The following is a 21,261-nucleotide window of genomic DNA, read 5'->3' as shown; positions in this document are numbered from 1 at the left end:
CTGAGTTGTGAATGATGGTGACACGCAGCATTCAGTGACACAGAGGAAGAGACGGCAGGCACCGCACCTTCGACCAAGGTAATGAACAAAGACAACTCTGAAAATACGCAACAAACAGACTAAAGGACAACATGTCGGCTGTTTTCTTTCTTTAACCTTTACACCAAATTAACTGTCGATACACTACCGTACAACCTTGTATTTGAAAACAGACCACTCGAGGTGTTTTAGCAGAGAAGTGGCTAACGTTGGCGAGCTAACTTTCCCTTTGCTGTTTGCTTTGGGTAACTTCGGGTTGTCAAGTTCGTGAAAGTGAAGATCGAGGTTTTCCGACGAAAGCTTTCAAAATAAAGTTCCTAATAACTAACGGGTGAGAAACTGTCCTTCTGGGTCAGTTTTATTTTGAATATGGTTTCCGGTTTAGTGTCATACTTTATCTTCTGACTTCACCCAGTCAGGAACTTTAATAGCTAACTAGCAAGCTAACTGAAGTTAGCTGGTTAAAGTTGTTGTTTATAAGGCTATTGGATATTGGGAGCTGCGTAAACCTACCATCATATATCATATTTGAGCCAAGATAACGTTTAAGCACCTTACATGTTAAGTTAAGTTCGTATCTGCTTGTTCTGTGGGTGATGAATGGCTACGTTGCAACCGAGAGAAACAACTTCATAGGCGATGTGGTGTTTACGCTGACTGGTTCACAGAGCTGAGCAAAATTAGCTTCACTATATGTTTTTTAAATAGTTAGCAACACTATATTTCTTTATGGAGAACGACACGATGCGCCCTCGTTTAAATTCTGTACAAAATACGTTACCTAAACCTAAGGTCAGGTGGCATGAAACGCTACAAGCGTTTAGATTATCATCAATACAAGGCTGAAGATAATAACTGCTCGTTCTTCTTAAAATGAAACTGCTCACTGGTTAATATGAGGCGGTTCAGTATGAAGACAAACACATGGTTTCTATTTCGGGAAGCTTGACACCACCAAAATAATTTGCATGTAACCCCCATTGTAAAGGTTTTTGTGACAACGAAACATCCCCATATTTTATGTAGGGTCGTAACTGTATCAGGTTTTCTCTCTATAATGAGTTTTGAATTATATAACAGTATATTCCATATCACAATTATTATTTCCATCACCTTTATGAAAGTTGAAACATGAAATGATTTAGTTAAATTAATTGGTCGTTAATGTTTGATAGAAATATTAAGATTGAGATTAAGATGCATTTATTAGTCCCAAACACATGCACAGACATGCAAAGGCATACTCATGCATGTAGGGAAATTTAACCTCAGCTTTTGACCCATTCTGGTTCAGGACACACAGAGCAGTGAGCGACCATGTAAGGCGCTCGGGAGCAGATGTAGGGGGAGTAAGGTGCCTTGCTCAGGGGCACTAGACAGGGTAGGGAGAATCCTCTTGGATTTTTGGACAGATCAATCCAGGTTTGTCTTTTGTTTTCTCTCCGTGGAGTAAAAATGCAATTTGAAAAAAGATCATGACAGATTATATCTGATTCAATACCTGGTATTAACACCTGTCTTCAGAGATGTGATCATAAATGGTCAGTTCTAATTACAATGCACCCAAGTGCATTCCAAGATCCAATCACTTGGAGATGGTCCGGGACGCATCTGACCACATTGATTATGCTGTGTGGACATCAAACCGTCCTGGGCCAGGAAAGACCACCTAATTAACTGCATCTTCCAACCTGCTACCATTTCACTATTAATCAAACAAACTTTATCGTTTCGCAGTGACCGTACATCGATTTACCACAATATCAACACTGTTCACCACATAAAGACACTTTCCTTAAATTGATAAACTCTTTTCTTGACAGTATTGCTGTATGAGCTATATTCACTGCCTCCTTTCTATCTCACTCATGCACACGGACAAATTGACATAAGACACACCTTTGTACTCAGACTGGATAAAAACAGTATAATTAAGTCTATGTGAACACAGGACATTTGTGATTATTTGCGAGCAGGGAAGTTAGATCCAATCACAAGTGGTCACAGAAGACCCATTCAGGATACATTTTACTGTCGGGTGTGAAATGACAAACGTAGAGCTGACCACTTGATGGGAGTTTTCAGGATGGATGTTGATACCAGGTCTGAACAGGGCCAGTGAGACATAGTTCTACAATGAAGCAACAGCATAAAATACTATAGTTATTCAATTAAATTTTATTTTTACGGCTAAGAATCACAATACACATTACTGACCTGACAATATTAAAGAGGAACCCAACAATTCCCACCACAAGTAATCCAAATCCCATTAGAATCTTTTGTTTTATTATGGGGAGTGTACACATTTGTTTAGCTTTTAATGAATCTGTAGCAGGACAAATGATTTTGTAGAGGGCTGCTATGGGTTAGACAATGCAGGGCACCAGAGTGTGACCAGTGATGGGAAGTAACGAAGAACAAATACGTTATTACTGTACTTAAGTAGATTTTTCACATATCTGTACTTTACTTGACTTTTTATTTTCCTGACGATTTTTTACGTTTACTCGATACATTGAACACAAATTACTGTACTTTCTACTTCTTATATTCTCAAAACTGGCTTGTTACTTGAGCAGCAGAGGTTGACGCAACATGGGCTTTAGTCACGGCGCACCTCTCTCTCGCTCACTCGTGTGCCCGCTGCATCGGGAGATGTGCAGGTCTGTCGGTGTGTTTGCCGCCAGGGGGGCAGCGCAAGACCCTAGGATCCAGAGGTTGGTCAGGTTGCCTTGGTCAACCAGGGTCGAGCAGGCTGTATCGGTAATGATCCCTCCGTAGGTTCACATTCAGAAACTTTGCTAAGAGTTTTACTTCCTCTAGATAGTCAGGTTTGATCGTCCTCTCAGCGCTCCGCCAGGTCCGATCCGAGGACCTCACTAAACCATCCAATGGGTAGTAGTGATGTGTGTACAAAGGGCAGGTACTTAATCAACGCGAGCACATTCCCCATTCATTTAGAATTATCCAGATGCTCATGCAGGAGCTCAGTTCAGTCTTTATTATTCTGTCTGAAATTTAGCCTGCAGCAAAACTAGAATGTGTCCTGTGATTTTGTTTTCTTCTCTGTACTAACACTGTGCAGGTTGTAAACAAAAGAGGAGAACTATCCTATTATGTGTTTCTAGAACTTGTTTCCTTTTGCTGTGATCATAATGGGCATTGTGTATCATTCTTGTTACTGAAATGTAAAATTATACTTTATATGTATATTTTTTTTATAATTTTTCAGTCAGTAGAAATAAAGCCTGAAGAGAAGAATTTTTGGTTGTTTTGTGTCTATATAGGCCTACCATAAAAAGCACTTTGCATTTTTAAGATTGGTACTTGTACTTTTACTTTTGATCCTTAAGTAGATTTCAACACTTGATACTTTTGATACTTAAGTAGATTTAATATGAGCTACTCAAGTCATTTTCTTACGGGTGACCTTTACTTTTACCGGAGTCACTTTCAGGTAAGATATCTGTACTTTTACTCAAGTATGGCTTTCAAGTACTTTATACACCACTGAGTGTGACACGTGCGACCAAAAGTCTATGAAGTGCAACTTAACATTTTCTTTGGTCGCACCGGTGTGCCAAACATTTAAATGGTTTGTTTTTTTGCCAGAATTAAGTTCATTTATCTTTGAAAGGATGTACTTGCATGATTATGCTATAATATTCTCATTATAATAGTGGTTTAAAACTGTTTCACAATGATGACAATAATATAATTTATCACAATAATTTCTGGGAAAAATATCGTGCAACAATATTTGTTATTGTGACAGCTCTACCTTATTACCTTTTGAATAATGCACCACACCAGATGTTTTCTTGCACAGTTTACAGCTTTAGTTCCATGAGGGCAACTCACAAAAAACATGTCTGAAGCGGCGTGAAAATATTTGTAGATAGCTGAAAATTGTGAACGCATGTTGTGATCGTCCACTCTGGTGAATGCACAACCAACGCTTGATTTGAGACATTACCCTGTTGGAAATGTATGCACTATACCAATCAGGATACTCTGTACAGTACAGAATGTACTACATGTGAGTGTATTGACTGCAGTATGCGATTAGATTACAGTGTAAATGTAGACTCAAATAGGAGCTCAGTTTCCCTTAAATTGCATCTGCCTCAAATATGGAATCTGCTAGCATTGCACAAATCCAATTTCGTCATTATTTCTTCATAACTGCATGTCACAATGTTATTGCTCTGTTCAGGCAGCAGAGCCCATAGCTTTCCTTCCTCTTTCTCTGGGTAGCCAGCATTGTATTTATTACATTTAATAGAGCAGACATTGCAGCCTACTCGGCTGCTTCTAACAGCAATCCATTACCTCATCCAGCGTCTTTCATCTCAATGGTACAGTGCTGTGGCTGAGGGGGTAGAGTGGTCGTCCTCCAACCTGAAGGTGGGCAGTTCGATCCCCAGTCTGACCCATCTGCATGCTGAAGTGACCCTGGGCAAGATGCTGAACCCTGAATGGCCCCCCATAGAATAACAAAGTGCTGCGAATATAGGGCTGCAACAACGAATCGATAAAATCGATAAAAATCGATTACTAAAAGCGTTGCCAACGATTTTAGTCATCGATTCGTTGAGTCGCGCGATTAATACGTCACTCGTAGGCGCAGAACTGTTTACTGACGCCGGCAGGTACATGCTTCATGCGCGCCCACAGCGAGCCTACAAGCGCTTTAGTGTTTGCGACCTTTTGCGACCACTGCTTTTATTTTTGGACATAAAAGATGGCGGAGGGGGTTCGACCGAAATCATCCAAAGTGTGGGAGCACTTCACACTGCATAAAACTAAAAAGTGTGTTTGTTGCAATCTTTGCAAAAGCAAAATGGCGTGGCACGGAAGCACCACGGTAATGATGCAACACCTCAAAAGAAAACATGTCGGAGTCATCCATGACGAGGAAGGGGGCTCGACAGCAGGGTAAGTCAATACAAAAGCTCACATTTATTCCGTTTCCAAGTAAGAACATACAACATCTACTCTCTCGTGTGTGTGTGTGTGTGTGTGTGTGTGTGTGTGTGTGTGTGTGTGTGTGTGTGTGTGTGTGTGTGTGTGTGTGTGTGTGTGTGTGTGTGTGTGTGTGTGTGTGTGTGTGTGTGTGTGTGTGTGTGTGTGTGTGTGTGTGTGTGTGTGTGTGTGTGTGTGTGTGTGTGTGTGTGTGTGTGTTCCCAGATAGCGCACCGATCCGTAGCTCCGCCTCGCGCAGTCGCTCAGACAGACACAGTGAAAGCAGAGAGCGTTCTCGTGGAGCAGCCTCTCAGTGACCGACTGCTTGTGTGTGTGTGTGTCTGTTACTTTATTTTATTTTTTTAAAGCACTTACAGCTTAATCTGTAAATTACTAAAAACGATCTTACTTACATAATAAACTTACATACTACATTTTACTTAAACCTCCATGAGTGTAAATAAATAAATAAATCATTATTATAAAAATGTGTATTGTCTGTAATTGATCTTTGGGTTACTTACTGGCCTCAACATAACAGTATTAATAACTAAAACAATGAGGCATATTAATTTTATTTAAATCGTGCTGTTTTACATACTTACTAATATTAACTTTGTCATTGCAGAAAAAAACAACCAACAATGAGTGGCTTCCTGATTGGAAGAACATCATGTACACCACAGCAAGCATCTGTCTTGACAGATAGCGTCCTTAACATGCTAGTCACTGACATGAGGCCTCTGTCAATGGTTGAAGATGACGGCTTCAGGACGATGATTCACACCTTCTATCCTGGTTACACTCTTCCCTCAAGGACCCATTTCACTAGGCTTATGGAGAGAAAATATGAGCAGACATTCAATGCAGTGAAGACTGCTTTGAACAACGGCAACAACAGCAAACTTGCTCTCACCACTGATGTTTGGACAAGTGTAGCCATTCAGGCCTACCTTGGTGTTACTTGTCACTATATCACAGACGATTGGGAAATGAAGTCAATTTGCCTCACTACCATGCCACTGCAGGACAGACATACTGGATCCAACATCGCCGAATGGTTGGAAGAAGTTGTAGCCAGGTTTGAAATCCCTCCTAGCAACATCATTGCCGTAGTCCATGATAATGGTGCCAATGTTGTGGCTGCGGCACGCATCCTGGAGGAGAAGAATGGGTGGTCCTCTGTGCGTTGCACTGGTCATACCTTGCAACTTGTGATCAATGCTGCGTTAAAGCATCCGAGCATTGAAAAGGCTATTGGGGCTGCAAGATGTCTCGTGGAACATTTTAAAAAAAGTGAGCTAGCCAGCGGTAAGCTACGAGCAAAACAACAGATGGCCACACCTGAGCACAGCCTTGTTCAAGATGTAAGCACAAGATGGAACAGCACCTTTTATATGGTCAGTCGACTGATTGAGCAAAGATGGCCTGTAACAGCAACACTGTCTGACATCTCTGTCACACAGAAAGGAAAAAGGTACCTTGATTTGAAACCAGAACAGTGGATCCTGCTAGAAGAACTTTTAAAAGCCCTAAAGCCTTTTGAATGTGCCACTGTGTTCATGAGTGCAGAGAAATACACTACAATATCTGCAATACCTCCACTTGTGAAGGGGCTATTGATGTCCACCGAGAGTGCTGCCTACGAGTCGGGCCCATTGCACGCTTTTCAAGTCACTGCTACCAATCAGCTCCAGGGGCGATGGAAAAGGGAGACTACCTTTTCAGACACAGCAGCAAACACAGTGATTCTTGCGTCAGCATTTGACCCAAGGTTTAGGAAACTGAAGTTTCTTTCCCCTGAAGAAATCCTTTGTGTTCAAAACAAAGTGCAAAGACTGGCGCTTGGAGAGATGGAGAGGAATTTGCAGCAGCCCGACACTTCCTCCGATACAGCTTCTGCATCAACACCTCCTACCACACTACTTGATTCACTCCTTGGTTCCAGCAGTGAAGAAGGGGATGGATCAAGCGGAGATGATGATGTCAACACAAAAGTACGGGAAGAAGTCCTCAGATACTTTGAAGAAAAGAAACTTTCAAAGGAAGAAAACCCATTGCAGTGGTGGAAAAACAACATGGACAAATATCCGATAATGGCCAGGCTAGCCAAGTCCTACTTGTGTATCCCTGGCACCTCAACACCATCAGAGCGGCTGTTCTCTGCCGCAGGCAACATGACTTCAAAGAAGAGAGCCAGCCTTAGCAAGGAGCATGTAGACATGCTTACATTTTTGCATTGCAATGCAAAGTTCATGCCTAAAACGGTTAACTGAACAGTGAGTTTGTGTGTTGGTTAGAGCACCAAGCAAGACCGCGTTAATGTGAATGTTAATGTTAATGTTCGAACAAATACAGTGTGGACAGATTGGTAGTTTGCATTTTTCTTTATTTTTTATAATTTATTTATTGTTCTAACAGAAAACCTCAGTTTGTTCACTTTATAAAAGAAAGTAGCCTTTTCATTTTTTTGTATTTATATATACATATAAAAATGTATATCATACATTGTATTTTATTTTGTGTTCCATTTTTATTATTATTTAATATGACTTAATAGCTCAGGGACGTTGAAGCAATAACCTGTTATTTTTTCACTTCATTCTACTGTGAATTTATGTTCTGTTTTTATGTTCAGAAAGTAATGTTCAGTTTTTTAATAAAGATGCGGCAATTACAAATGTTTCTATTTTTATCCGATTCATCGATTAATCGAAAAAATAATCGACCGATTAATCGATTATTAAAATAATCGTTAGTTGCAGCCCTAGCTGCACTGTATGAATGTGTGTGTGAATGGGTGAATGTAAAACTGTACTGTAAAGCGTTTGAGTGGTCATCAAGACTAGAAAAGCGCTATATAAATACAAAACCATTTACCATTTACTTTTGCTCAGCTTATGTGGCAGCAATATGGACTGACAAAAGGTGGACTGTGTACTTTATGGTGGACATTCAGCTCACTTTGTTGTGTTCATGTATTTGAAGGTAAAGCATGGCGATGACCGGCCAGAGCTCATGCTCTTCCATGAGTAACCACACTAAGGAGCGGGTCACTATGGCCAAAGTGACCCTGGAGAACTTCTACAGCAACCTTATTGCCCAACATGAGGAGAGAGAGATGAGGTAATGTCCAAGACTTTCACATTGAAATATGGGATTTTAAATGGCTACATGCTGAGTTTTTGCAGTGCTGCCGATAGATGTGCCTGAATTAAATGTGACCCCAATGTTTGAAATCCACTTTACTCTTCAACTATCGTTTTATCTTATAGTGAAACTGAAAAATAACTATATCTTTAAATTCTACCCTAATATAACTAGAGCTTAACCTCCTTAACTCAAGGTTCTGCACCAAGGACAGCACTATATACTACGGTTATACTTTAGTATAGGTTTTGGTATGGAGATACTTATATTTGCAGGAAAGTGTCTCTTCAGAAGAAAAACCATACAGACTTGGAGGAAATTGACTCTTTTTTTGGATGCTGAAACGTTTGGTAGTGGTCAACTGTAAGGCAAGGTTACATCTGTGTGCTATTCAAAATAGTTTTGTAGTTCTTAAACGATGAATGAATCAGAACGAGTGAAACTTTGGCCTTCACAGGTTTCCCTTTGTTGCCCATTTCCTTCTTTTTTTCCCTTGAAATGGTATATATAGTTTTTTTCATTAAAATATTACTCTTACATCAAAAAAATGTGTCCTTCAATATGGCGCCAATACTCCGTTGTGTTGTCTCTCCTTTTGCTTGGAATCTTTTTGGAAACATTTTTTCACAAAGGGGCAGTGAAGTCTTTATGATTTTGCCTTATTTCTATATAATATAATGCTATATGCCAAATTATATAATGGGGGGTGCATACTCTATTTGGTGGCTATAAAACACAAGTAATTGTCTTTCCAGACAGCAGAAGCTGGAGAAAGTGATGGATCAGGAGGGCTTGGCTGATGAAGAGGTGAGTTACATCTGCAGGGTTTCCCACAATGCTCTGTTGCAGTATGTGTTAACTCTGTCAAAGGATTTTCGTGAAAGTGTTTAAAACAATAGTGTGACGTGCTTGATGTTTGTTGTCTTTGAGTGAACAGTATTTTAGTATTCATTATGACTTTCTTCACAAGTGTTGGATTTTTTAATTATCAGAACGATGTAGGTGTTTTCGGTTTTACCCCTTTCCAACAAGTAGTTGGTTGGTATATATATATATATATATATATATATATATTTAAAAGTAGGGTTTGGGCTCTGCAGAAACGTATTCGGCGCTCTCAGCATGCAAGGAAAGAGACAGAGTTTCTGCGTCTGAAACGAACTCGCCTGGGTCTGGAAGACTTTGAGTCCCTGAAGGTGATTGGCCGAGGAGCTTTTGGAGAGGTAAATACCCTTTTACACACAGTGCAAAAAAAACGGCTACTAGTTTATTTTAACCTGCACGTGCTGTTAATATGGTGAATTTGTTATGTTTGACAACTGTAGATGATAGTACTGATGACATCATCAAAAGTGATGGTCCAGTTGGACAGGCTACGCATTAGACTTAATAATAAACACCCCTTCAGTAGCGAATCTGTTGGATCACAGTGGCACGGAGAGAAGATACTCTTTTATCTGTGACAACACACACAAACACTCAGGTCATACCAACAATGTCATGCTACACAACTGTCCCCCCTGGTCTTATATCTTACACGGCCACATCTGAAGTTCTGAAGCTACGAGCAATAGAAAGTCAAGATTCATTACAAAATATATATACAGGGCTGTGAAAAAGTACTTGCCCCCTTCCAGATTTTTATTTTTTGTCACACTTAAATGATTCAGATCATCAAACAAATTTTAATATTAGACAAAGATAAGATAAGATAATTTATCATGGGGGGCAATTACTTTTTCACATAGGGCCAGGTAGGTTTGGATAGCTTTTTTCCATTAATAAATGAAACTTTCATTTAAAAACTGCATTTTATATTTACTCGGGATATCTTTGTCTGATATAAAAATTGGTTTAATGATCTGAAACATTTAAGTGTGACAAATATGCAACAACATAAGAAACCAGGAAGGGGGCAAATTCTTTTTCACAACACTGTATATAACCACTCAGGCAAAATGCAGAATCACAGCAGTGGAGTGTGTGTCTGTGCAGAGTTACTTTCCCTCAGGTTGTGGGATCACAACACAGCTACACACTTATTTTATATAATCAACCGCTCATAGTGATGAATTTAACTCAGGACATACGTTTCTACATTTTGTTGGAGGAGGCGGACTGGCTCCATCTGATTGACCAAATATATTGACATGGAGATTGTGATTGTGTGGCGCATGAAACACCATTTATTGCAGTTTTTGCCATCTTTTGCGATACCTCTATTGCACACGTTGATATCGTCATAACGATCGATTTTCGATATATAGTGCAGCCCTAGTTCTAACTAGAGATGGATCCCTGTCCGTTCAGCCATCCTGCAGCTGCAAGTTATGTCATGTGACATTGTGTTCTGCAGTACCGGTAATAGTTGGACACAATTTCTTACCAGCATGCATTGCTTTAAGTCAAGCATGCATCGTTAAGTCAGAGCTGCTAAGCACCTCATTAAGTCAAATGTTTTGACTGCTTGTATTTAGCCATCAGTACACCCATCCATCCAATTCTGGTTGGAATAATTACTCAGGATTGTCTTGAGGGAATTTCTTCATGGCCTCTTGAATAAAGTGATTAGAATGTAGTGGTCGGAGATCACTGTGACACCACAAGGCGCATCTTTGGCCATGTTGCAAGAATTCATAAAATTCAAGACATAATTTTAGAACATAAAATGATAACTTTATGTGCAAAAGGTCTAAGGTCAGTTTGACCCTGACATCATTATGATCCGATACAACGGCTTCTGCTCTTTAGACAACATAACTCTGTGACAGAAGGGACTGTGACCACTTATCATATTAAAGCAGATGCTAAATTTGTAGTACAGATCTTCTGGTAAAATCTCTAGACAGCATGTTACACACTGGCAATCATTCCCTCGAATCATACATGTCAGTATAAGGATAAAAACATAAGACTGCTAAGAGATCGGTGTAAAATGCAGCACGACTGGTTGAGAGACCAAAGACGATTTTCCACTGATTAAGCATCTGTTGATGTGGTCTGAGCTTTACTGTGTTTGCCTCTAGGTCCGTCTGGTTCAGAAGAAAGACACCGGTCATGTATATGCCATGAAGATCCTCCGTAAAGCTGACATGCTGGAGAAAGAACAGGTGAGGCAGCAAATGCTCAAACTGGAATACTACTGCTGTTGTTTGTGAATGACATTTTGTAACCCGCCTGTGTTTTTGGTTGTCCCTGTCTGTTAGGTTGGTCATATTCGTGCTGAGCGCGATATTCTGGTAGAGGCAGACAGTCTGTGGGTTGTCAAGATGTTCTACAGCTTCCAGGATAAGATGAACCTCTACCTCATCATGGAGTTCTTGCCTGGAGGTTTGACCTCTAACCCAACAACACTCATCTGTTTTAATCAATTTCTCCTGACTGTAAATCTGACTGTTTCGGCTCCTGTGCTGCAGGTGACATGATGACTCTGCTGATGAAGAAAGACACTCTGACAGAAGAAGCCACTCAGTTCTACATAGCAGAGACAGTGCTGGCCATCGATTCCATCCACCAGCTGGGGTTCATCCACCGAGACATCAAACCAGACAACCTTCTGCTGGACTCCAGGGTGAGTCAGTTTTCATTTACTGTTTTCAGTAGACTAGATACAGATCAGTTTAGCTTCTGCCGGGCATGCACTCAAATCTGCAGAACCTGCTGACATTCTAGCAAGGGACTGTATGTGAAAATGCAAATGTCCAAGCCTCCGGACTTTCCCTGGATGATCACAGCCAGCCTGCCTATTAAAAACTCTTGTGTCTTATGTCTAAATGAGCTATCATGAGAACACAGTAGGATATCCTCAGAGGGATGTTTTTAACATGAGACAGATGGAAAAAACTAAAAGAAAACAAATATCTCAGGATGATGCAATACACATGTCAAGGTCTGCTGACGGTGTTGATATGCTGTATACAAAAACACATCATCTCCGCAGTAGAGTTATTACACCATACCACACACTGCCTCTGCCTGCTGCACCACCCCTTACCTGAATGCACCAGAGATTCCTGTGTAATGAATGCGTCAGAGCGGAGTATCTCTTGCACTGCTGTTCATGTGTGAAAGACCAACTCAGGTGAAAGTCTGGACTTAATTCTGCGGACATTATCCAGAGTTCATGTCTGAAAATGGCTAATGTCACTGTACATGTGTTTACGTAAAGATAGAGTAAGTGATCCTGGAGAAGGACTGGAGCACTGAATGCCACAGCAAAGCAATTACTCCCTCTGAAGAAACACAGAAAGGGATAACTGAAACTAAAAACTAAATATGATATTAAATGCAATATGTTTATGTTTAAGTATTCCAGCCTGGAGAGAATTTAGTTGGAAGCTAAGATTGAGATATTTTAAAACACCCATAGTAATAGCTAAGTATGACAATAGCTGATTTTGGGAACTACACCTTCAAGGGGGCTATGGAAAAACTAATTGTATAGGATCAGGGTAATGATGTTAATTGGCCACAAAATTATTACATTAAACTGGATCAGGCCCCACCCATCTACAATGGACCAGTGGCCCCAGAGGCTTCAGGCTGTAGCTTCATGGAAAGTTTAACTGCAAGCCTAAGACTCCGGATGGACATGTATCTGTTAAAATTAACATTCTGTTGACATTTGACTGGACAAGCTGGATTGAATATGAAACTGTGAACCCATTTGGATAACCCTTCGGCCATTTGTGCATCTTTTTATTTGGTCTACACTTGTAATATTGTACGACATGCTATGTGAGACTCACTGTCAAGGAACTTGTTCTAATAAAAAAAAAAACCAGTAAGACAGTTAAACTTCATTGATATCAATCTGTGCATTTAGGAAGCACAAGCGATAGTAATCAGCTTCACCTGCTTTGGTGCAAATGAAAGTGAGAACAGGTGCAAGAGGCAAAAGCAAGAAAAACCCCCAAAAGAGAATGGTTTTGCATGTGTTGCCACAGACAACTGCTCTCTAATTATCCTTCCTGACTGAATCTTCTCTAATTTAATGTTCTGCTAGTGTCCTTGTCACTACTGGTAGCATGATGCGTTACCTGCAGCCCTATCGGGTTGCACAGGTAGTCCAGTTTGCACTTTGTCCCAGCTCAGTCTAAAAAGCATGGAGGAGATACCTGGAGACAGTTACCCACGAGAGCTTGACAGGGCTGTAGAAGAGCATCAACTCAACAGCAGGACCACTATCTGCTCCTTTGTGCAAGGGGGAGACACTGGTTTGCATACAGGCACGTGGGGGCCATACATATTACTGAGTCACATTATGTTTTGCTGGGATAAAATTCATGCATTTCTTCTTTGAATTTTGGTATGATTTTGAATCCAGCCCTCAATGGGTTGATGCTTTTTGTTTCCATTGATGGTTGTTACATAATTTTGTTTTGTTAATCAAAACAAAATTGTTAAAAAGTAATTTTTATCTTGAATAATTGGTTCATGAAGATCTGATGTGTGATTAAAGTGTTAATCTTAATTTTTTTGAGCAGTTAATATTGCAAAATATCATCAAAAAAAGAGCATTGAAAAAAACTAGAGACAGTAAGTTATTTGTTTTTAAAGAATTACAGAGAATGAAGAGATCTTCGTTAGTTTTTAGCTAAGTTAACAAGGAAGCAACATTACCTGTCAGAGTAATTCAAATAATTAAACAGCCCAAATAATCCTGTTAATAATCTGTTAGCAGACCCTTGTTTTCAGGCCCCCTCACACGACCCCTCACACATATACAAACATATACCGTGATACAGATAAAAAAGTCAGACTGCAGCTAACATTACTTGGGTTGTGGGATGGCAAACTCTACAAATGCTGCTGCAAAGCTACATGCAGATAGGGTTACACAGTTTCCCATAGTCGCAACAAGACAGTGATATTCGCAATCACACTGCTAGCCACCAGCATTGTCCATCAGCTACATAGAGAGAGGCACTGCCCCTCATCTTACCACCAGTCTACATATGAAACACACATATTTATGATTGCGCTGGCTGTGGGTGAGGTGTAGAGCGGTCGTCCTCATACCTGAAGGTCTTCAGTTCGATCCCCAGTCTTCCCCATCTGCATGCCAGTGTCCTTGGGCAAGATGCTGAACCCCGAATTGCCCCTCATAGAACAACAAAGTGCTGCTAATAGATGCACTGTATGAATGTGTGTGTGAATGTAAAACTGTACTGTAAAGAGGTTTGAGTGGCCATCAAAACTAGACAAGCGCTATATAAATACAAACCATTTACTGAAGACTTAGCTTGCAGCACTGTACTGAACTTGGTTATGGGCTCGCACTGTGTGATACAGACCTCAGTGTTAGAATATTGTGTTTCGTGTGTTTCCAGGGTCACGTGAAGCTGTCTGACTTTGGTCTGTGCACTGGGCTCAAGAGGGCTCACCGCACTGAGTTCTACAAAAATCTGAACCACAGCCTGCCCAGTGACCTCAGTAAGCAAAGTCAGTAAACCTTTTCTTTTATTTCATCTAAAGACTGCACGCAACCTCAGCTCACATTCATTACACATTAAGGTCCTTATAACAACACAAGGGTGTCAGTTTTAATATTTCGCTGCGCTCTCTCCACAGCTTTCCAGAACATGAACTCCAAGAGGAAAGCAGAGACCTGGAAAAGGAACAGGAGGCAGCTGGTACGTCTGATCATATGATCATATTTTGACAGCCTTTTGGTCATATTTAACAAGAGCTGGCTTTTCATCTTCATTTATGAAGATTGTGAATTGAACTTATGAGCCTATAGATTACAGTTTAAAATAAATATGGGTAAATTTACCCTCACCTGACACCTTAATGTTTTTCACAAAAGGGAATAATGCAATAAGTCAGCTAATATTACGATTTATTTCCTAATTGATGTGGATTGGAATATGTCTCTATTTATGTCTTTAACTCATTTTTTTTAAGTGAAAACATTCCTGTAAAGTAACATGTTAATTTCTCATGGCAAGTTATTTTGTAGTAATGTTATCTTGAAAATATCCAGCCCCACAAATATTAACTTTTTTGACTCAACACTTCAACATCTGTTTCACAGGCTTTACAATATACCAACGTCATGTAGAATTCCATTATTATGATTTATCTAGGAGATAAATATGAATACAAATTAAACAGGCTTTTATATATCATTTTGAATTCTTTCCCAAACACATTTTGGTTAAGCCTGCATTAATAATAATTGAAACTCAAAAGAAAACTCGGTCGAGATTAACACATTGTTAGTTCAGAAACAGTTCCAGTTGACTGACTGCCTAACATTTAGATCCTGTAATTAATTACTTATTTAATAAGCAGGTATCTATTAGTTTTTTTCAAGACACAAAAATACACAGTGAGTCATGTTCAAAGAGTGATGCTGATTGATATTAACTTTGATAATTACAATTGTTCAAAAAATAATGGGTGACTGAAAAAAAGTGTAACTTAGGCTTAATAATTGAGGCTAATGCTTATCAACTCAGAAGTAAATTTATATCTTCAGGACTGTGTGTGTGGTTGGGTCCAATTTGATTAACAGTGAACTGGAAATATCAGAGTTGTGATTAAATGGTTTTTAATTCAGATTTTATTTTTGGTCACCTTTTCTCTTCCATTTTAAACCAGTGAGAAAAGCACAGGGGAGAAACACAAATCTAGAACGGTCTCATGTGACACTTGAACTCAGATGAAGAAACAAATGCTCAATGTTCATAACAAAGCATCATAGCAAACGTTGTGTTGTTCCTGTCAGGCTTTCTCCACAGTTGGGACACCAGACTACATCGCTCCAGAGGTCTTCATGCAAAATGGATACAACAAGCTCTGCGACTGGTGGAGTCTGGGAGTCATCATGTATGAGATGTTGATCGGTAATGACTCACGCACACCACCTCATTTACCTCCGGAAGACTTAGGGCAGATGTGGTCAGAATGACGATGACTGGTCTTTGTGATCCACAGGTTACCCTCCGTTCTGCTCTGAGACGCCTCAGGAGACGTACAGGAAAGTGATGAACTGGCGAGAGACGCTCACCTTTCCCCCAGAAGTTCCCATATCAGAAAAGGCCAAAGACCTCATCCTCAGGTATGATATACCTCTTGACATCTCCAACCCCTCTCACACTTACTATAGTTGTTGATGCAGCCGATGGTCACACGCTGATGAGTGCTTACACTGGTTTTGTATATTTATGGTGGATGCATTGTTATGTTTTGAACAAAGATCTGAGACACCTGAAATAGTTTGCATGAGCTGGTGCGTGTGAATGATTTTAAGTGAACACATGTCATGAATAGGTTCTGCTGTGAGGAGGAGCACAGGATCGGAGCTGTAGCTGTCGAAGAGATAAAGTCCAATCTTTTCTTTGAGGGCGTGGACTACGACCATATCAGGTAAGGACCGTTGCCATACGCTCATCTTAATTTTTACTTTACCACATTGATACATGTGAAATCTTCCCTACTTCTTAGACCACTGGAGACAGTATGTTGCTTTCAGGCACTGAACTCTAATCTAATCTCCTGAAATTATCTAGAGGGGCTGTAAGAGAGAACACAAACTGTAGTCAGTGACTCCGGACAATCTTTGGAGTTTTTCCTGCCAAAGATTGTAAAAACTGCCCTGCCTCTATCTGCTTTACTACCACCTGGCCTGAATCCTCCGGAGATTCCTGTGTTGTTGTGAACCCGTCTAACTGGAGAATCTACTGTTGCGTTCTTCATATTTGAAAGACAAACTCCGGTCCCGAGAAATTTTCCGGAGGTCATGACTGAAAACAGCTTTTCTGCCTTTTAGCCGTTAAGATGAGTGTGCTCTAAATTGATTGTAATGGGTTACCTTTACTCTCTAGAGCAGGGGTTCTCAAACTTTTGCAAGCTGGGCCCCCACCAAGCTGGTTAGGTGTAGTGCCCCCCCCGCGCCGCCCGCCACCACCGCCCTCAACTACACAACAATATATAGATAGACAGATAGATAGCTTGGGGACAGTGCTATGCTTGGAGTTGGTGGATTGTTGTTGCTGGAGGCCATCACGTTTACCTTTTTAAAGAAGTCCACAGGCTTCTCTTTCAAGTTAGGGTGTTTGGTGTCGAGGTGCCTTTTAAATTTGCATGGCTTCATGCTGTCATTTGCCAACACCTCGGCACACAAAACACACTGAGGACGCTGCTCAGTCCTGCCAGTGACGGTGAAACCAAACTGCAAATATCTCTCATCATATTTGCGAAGCTTTGGCTTCTTCACAACTGGCGCATCGGTTGCCTGACTTTTACGAATCAGAAACTTGTCCATGGTTGTGTTTGTTTGCTGATACAGTGTGTGTGATGTTTATAAAGTTCTAATTGCAACATTGTGGTCTTGTGAGTGTGTTTGTATGTGTGGCTGTGAGTGACTGGCACATGAATAATGAATAAGGCTGTGCTAGGCATTGGTTCCCAACAAAATGAACAGTACACAATGTAGACAGGGACAGCACAGAATAGTATTCAAAATGTGCTGGTGTTTTATTTTTTTGCAACACGGTGGATGATTGAAGATGTAAAGGTAGGTGTTATGGAGAAAAGGGATAGCTGCAGTTGGAAGAAGTTAGCTAGCTAGAAGGCTAGCTCTTGGAGCTATGAGCTTTCTAAAAAAGACTGTGGAGCAAATGACTCCTTAGATTAGGCTACGAATAGGCCTGCTGCAAGTGCAGGAAGGTATTACTAAGGAAGGACTGAGTCTTTAAAAAGACTGTTTATAAAGCAATGAATATCTGAATTATAGAGGAAACAAGAGCAATCGCACAAACTCTGCAGGGTGTCGTCTCAGTGAGGGTGAATGCTGACCATGCCTGCAGTAACTTTTATACTCTGAAGCGTCCGAGCAACTTGCGTTCCAATGAACACTCCTCTTTTGATTGGTGGATCAGGAACGAAACAGTTTTTGATTTGTGTGTGTCAGTCCAGCCCCTAGCATTTCGCCACTGAGGGAGCTTTCACTAACCAGTGACAGGTCATCTGTCGTTTTTTTTTGTCTGTGACATTGCGTCCCCCCTGGAGAGTGTCCACGCCCCCCACTTTGAGAACAACTGCTCTAGAGAATATGAGAAACGGCTAAATCTGATCATACGTTCACTCAAAAGAGCCTCTTTATGGAGCATCCCACTGGTGAACCCCAGCACCGACCTTCTGTCATGTATGAGTTGTGTACTAATGTTTGCGTGTTCTTTGAAGCTGCTTTATGAAGGCCAGGGTCAGATCATAGCTGATTTCAGCTCTGTTCTCGCCAAGTTCTCGCCAAGTTCTCGCCAAGTTCTCAAATGCAACATTTCCCCCTCTGACTCTTCTTTAACTTGACTGATCTGCTCTCCAGGGAGAGACCTGCTGCCATTCCCATCGAGATCAAAAGCATCGACGACACCTCCCATTTTGATGAGTTCCCTGATTCCGATATCCTCACACCTACAGGTACCGTACTGTTCATGATGAAAACATTTCAAATTCCACGCCTCTGCTGTGAAATGCTTGAAAACCTTGCTCCTCCTCTTCATCTTCCAGCCACCCCAGTGTCCAACCAGACTGAGGTTGACCTGAAGAACAAGGACTGGGTCTTCATCAACTACACATACAAACGCTTCGAAGGCCTGACCGCCCGAGGAGCCATACCGTCCTACATGAAGTCAGGAAAGAGATGAGCACCTTCAACTGGCTTTATCCAACACCGCCACGAAACCTTGAATGAGTCGTCCAAACCCCTGAACTTCAGGCCGGAAAGGAAAACGCTTCCTGTTCTCACCAGTACCTGACTGATGAGGATTCTCGTCACAGGACTTAATAATAAAGGGGCTCAATTACATCCATTGCTTTCCACCATAGGAACTGCTGCCTTCATCTCTGCAGGTCTTCTTTCTCTGATGCTTCCGAGGGTACCTCTCTACTTCTTGCTTATACCTGAGAACAGAACTGTGGAATTAAAGTGATTGTGATTCTCTCCACTTGCCTTTTCCACCAGTGGATGCAGTGGGACGTCTTCACTCCTGATACCAGCATCATCTACATTCCCTCTCTATAAACCAGCACCAGTCTGTTTCACCTACCAGGGGTTCTTGTTCTAAACCAGGACATCCACTCCGCTCTTTGCTTTATGATGACTTGTCAACTCAGACTTTGCGTTCAGCTGTCACTTGAAGTGAATAAGGTGCTCTTCAGGGATTCTGTCCAAATGTTTCTTGTTTCCTCTAAGAGCTCAATGCTGCTGGCTCTTTCAGACGATCCAACCAAAGACTTTCTGCTTCATCTCTCTGACACGTCACGTCCTTAAACTTAGACTTTTTATCCTTTTATAGACTAGTACTAGGAATATTTGCTCGTTGATAAGTGTGTGAATATGAGAATGATGCATTTTATGGAACAAAACAAGAGTCTTGTTACATTTACATTTGACATTATGTTAATTTACCTTGAGCACCTTATGTGATGTCTGATCACTAAAGTCAGGCCCATTGGTTTGTTTGGATTGGTGTTTTCATTCGACCAATAAGAAAACTTTCCCCACAAATGTCTCCATTGTAATATTTTAATGCCACAAACTTGTCATACGTCAGTACATCTTCCGTTATAACTGAAATTAAACTAGATGACTGGATATAAAAAACTGCTGAACTCACTGCAGCCGCCAAGACAAAGTGTCAGCTCCTCGGCTGATCGACTTGCTGCATTGATGTAACCCTGAGAAAAACCGGGGACAATAGTTCCAGATTCAAAATTGTCGGCCATGACAAATGGCCTCAAATGATCCTCGACCAAGAGAAATACATCTGCTTGTTAATGTTAGCCCCCCCCCCCCCCCTTTCCCTCTTCACCTCTGCTTCAGCTGCTACATTCACAAGACATTGAAATGTTTTGGATGATAACCGTGTGTTGAGATTTAGTTCTTTAATATATTTTGATATGTAAAAGCATAATTGTTCATTCCTGAGGTCAGGATGTTTGATATTTCAAATCTGGGAGCACAGGGCTAAACATTTTCCAGTGAACACAATATCCAAAATGCTGTCATTTAAAATGAATTTAGATTAAGTTTTATGGAGTCGTGGAGAAGAAGTTCCTCTTTTCTTTTTGCCACAATCCTTTTAAAATGGTGTTTGTGTGAGTAGTCTGGACCTTTATTTTCATCTTTGTCCTGATCTGATGTGCAACTAGAAGAAAGTTTCTCCTTTCCCAGGAGAAAATATGAAACCTTTGGAATTTGACAATATTGACACTTACATGGTTGAAATTTATCGAAAAAGATTCATTAAGTCAAATTATAAGCAACTCTTGTAGTTTTGACTCACTAAGTCCAAATTGAATCATATTGGTTTTTAGTTTATAATCACATTTTGAAATATGTGTGTGTATATATATATATATATATATATATATATATATATATTGTAAGATTTACATTAATTTTTAATACAGTTTTGACTTAAAGCAGACCAAGTATTTTATGATTTTCCCGTAAAAATAAAAGACATTTAGTTCTCTTTGTTGTTGGTTTTAAGCTTTTCTCATGTTTCCCCTGTTTGTGGAAGGCATGATCTTCTGTATGCACCAGCTCAGTCTGAAGGTTTTCCTTATCTGTTGTAAAAAGCCTCTTCAGGTAGTGTGTAGATGAAGCTCAGAACGTTGTAACACGTTGTAGAAAAGCACACAAGGAGCTTTTTTCTTTGACTCTATTATTGGAATGCTCCTGCTCCGCATGCTAGGACCAGACAACAGATGAGTCTGATTCCAGCAGCAGAGCATGTGGTCTGGTTTCATGATGCCACTTGGTGGGTGAGTGAATGAGATTTCAGATGTGCGTGTGGATGTTTTCATGATCTGGAGAAAGGATGCTATGTTCTCCACATGCAAAGCTTAGATGTGTATGTATGCTGTAGCACGTGTGACCTGAGAGTGAGAAGTGAGGGGGGGTTTGGGAATGTGGGTGTACATTATTTAAACCACTGTTCTCTCTGTGGCGTGTGGCTGTTTTTGTTTTTTGCTATTTGACAATGAATTACTCTGCACTTATTGAGTTGTGTCTTCCTTCAAATCTGATCGTCTTCATTGTAATTCCTGTGTTGTGCCCCCTAGAGGAACAGTCAACCCGAACCAGTC

General features: G+C 40.6%; 2 protein-coding genes across 3 annotated transcripts; both read left to right on the top strand.

Moving 5' to 3' along the window:
• Positions 1-21,175, top strand: stk38a (serine/threonine kinase 38a). 2 transcript variants are annotated; one of them, XM_062391821.1, is made up of 14 exons: positions 1-78; positions 7,996-8,133; positions 8,913-8,964; positions 9,258-9,380; positions 11,184-11,267; positions 11,364-11,487; positions 11,574-11,728; positions 14,490-14,601; positions 14,731-14,792; positions 15,893-16,010; positions 16,102-16,225; positions 16,438-16,533; positions 18,491-18,585; positions 18,676-21,175. In XM_062391821.1, the coding sequence occupies exons 2-14, from the start codon at positions 8,003-8,005 to the stop codon at positions 18,810-18,812; spliced, it is 1,413 nt and encodes a 470-aa protein (XP_062247805.1). In that variant the 5' UTR covers positions 1-78; positions 7,996-8,002; the 3' UTR covers positions 18,813-21,175. The 2 variants fall into 2 exon arrangements, with proteins under 2 accessions (XP_062247805.1, XP_062247804.1); XM_062391820.1 differs by having other exon boundaries at positions 18,491-21,175.
• LOC133956728 (E3 SUMO-protein ligase ZBED1-like) lies at positions 5,727-7,283 on the top strand. Its single transcript, XM_062391999.1, has one exon. It carries the CDS (start codon positions 5,727-5,729, stop codon positions 7,281-7,283), a length of 1,557 nt encoding a protein of 518 aa, XP_062247983.1.
• Positions 21,176-21,261: the final 86 nt, after the last annotated feature.

The sequence above is a fragment of the Platichthys flesus genome, chromosome 7 (assembly GCF_949316205.1).
Source record: "Platichthys flesus chromosome 7, fPlaFle2.1, whole genome shotgun sequence".
In the NCBI taxonomy this organism is placed as follows: domain Eukaryota; kingdom Metazoa; phylum Chordata; class Actinopteri; order Pleuronectiformes; family Pleuronectidae; genus Platichthys; species Platichthys flesus.
This window is presented reverse-complemented; position numbering and strand designations above follow the sequence as displayed.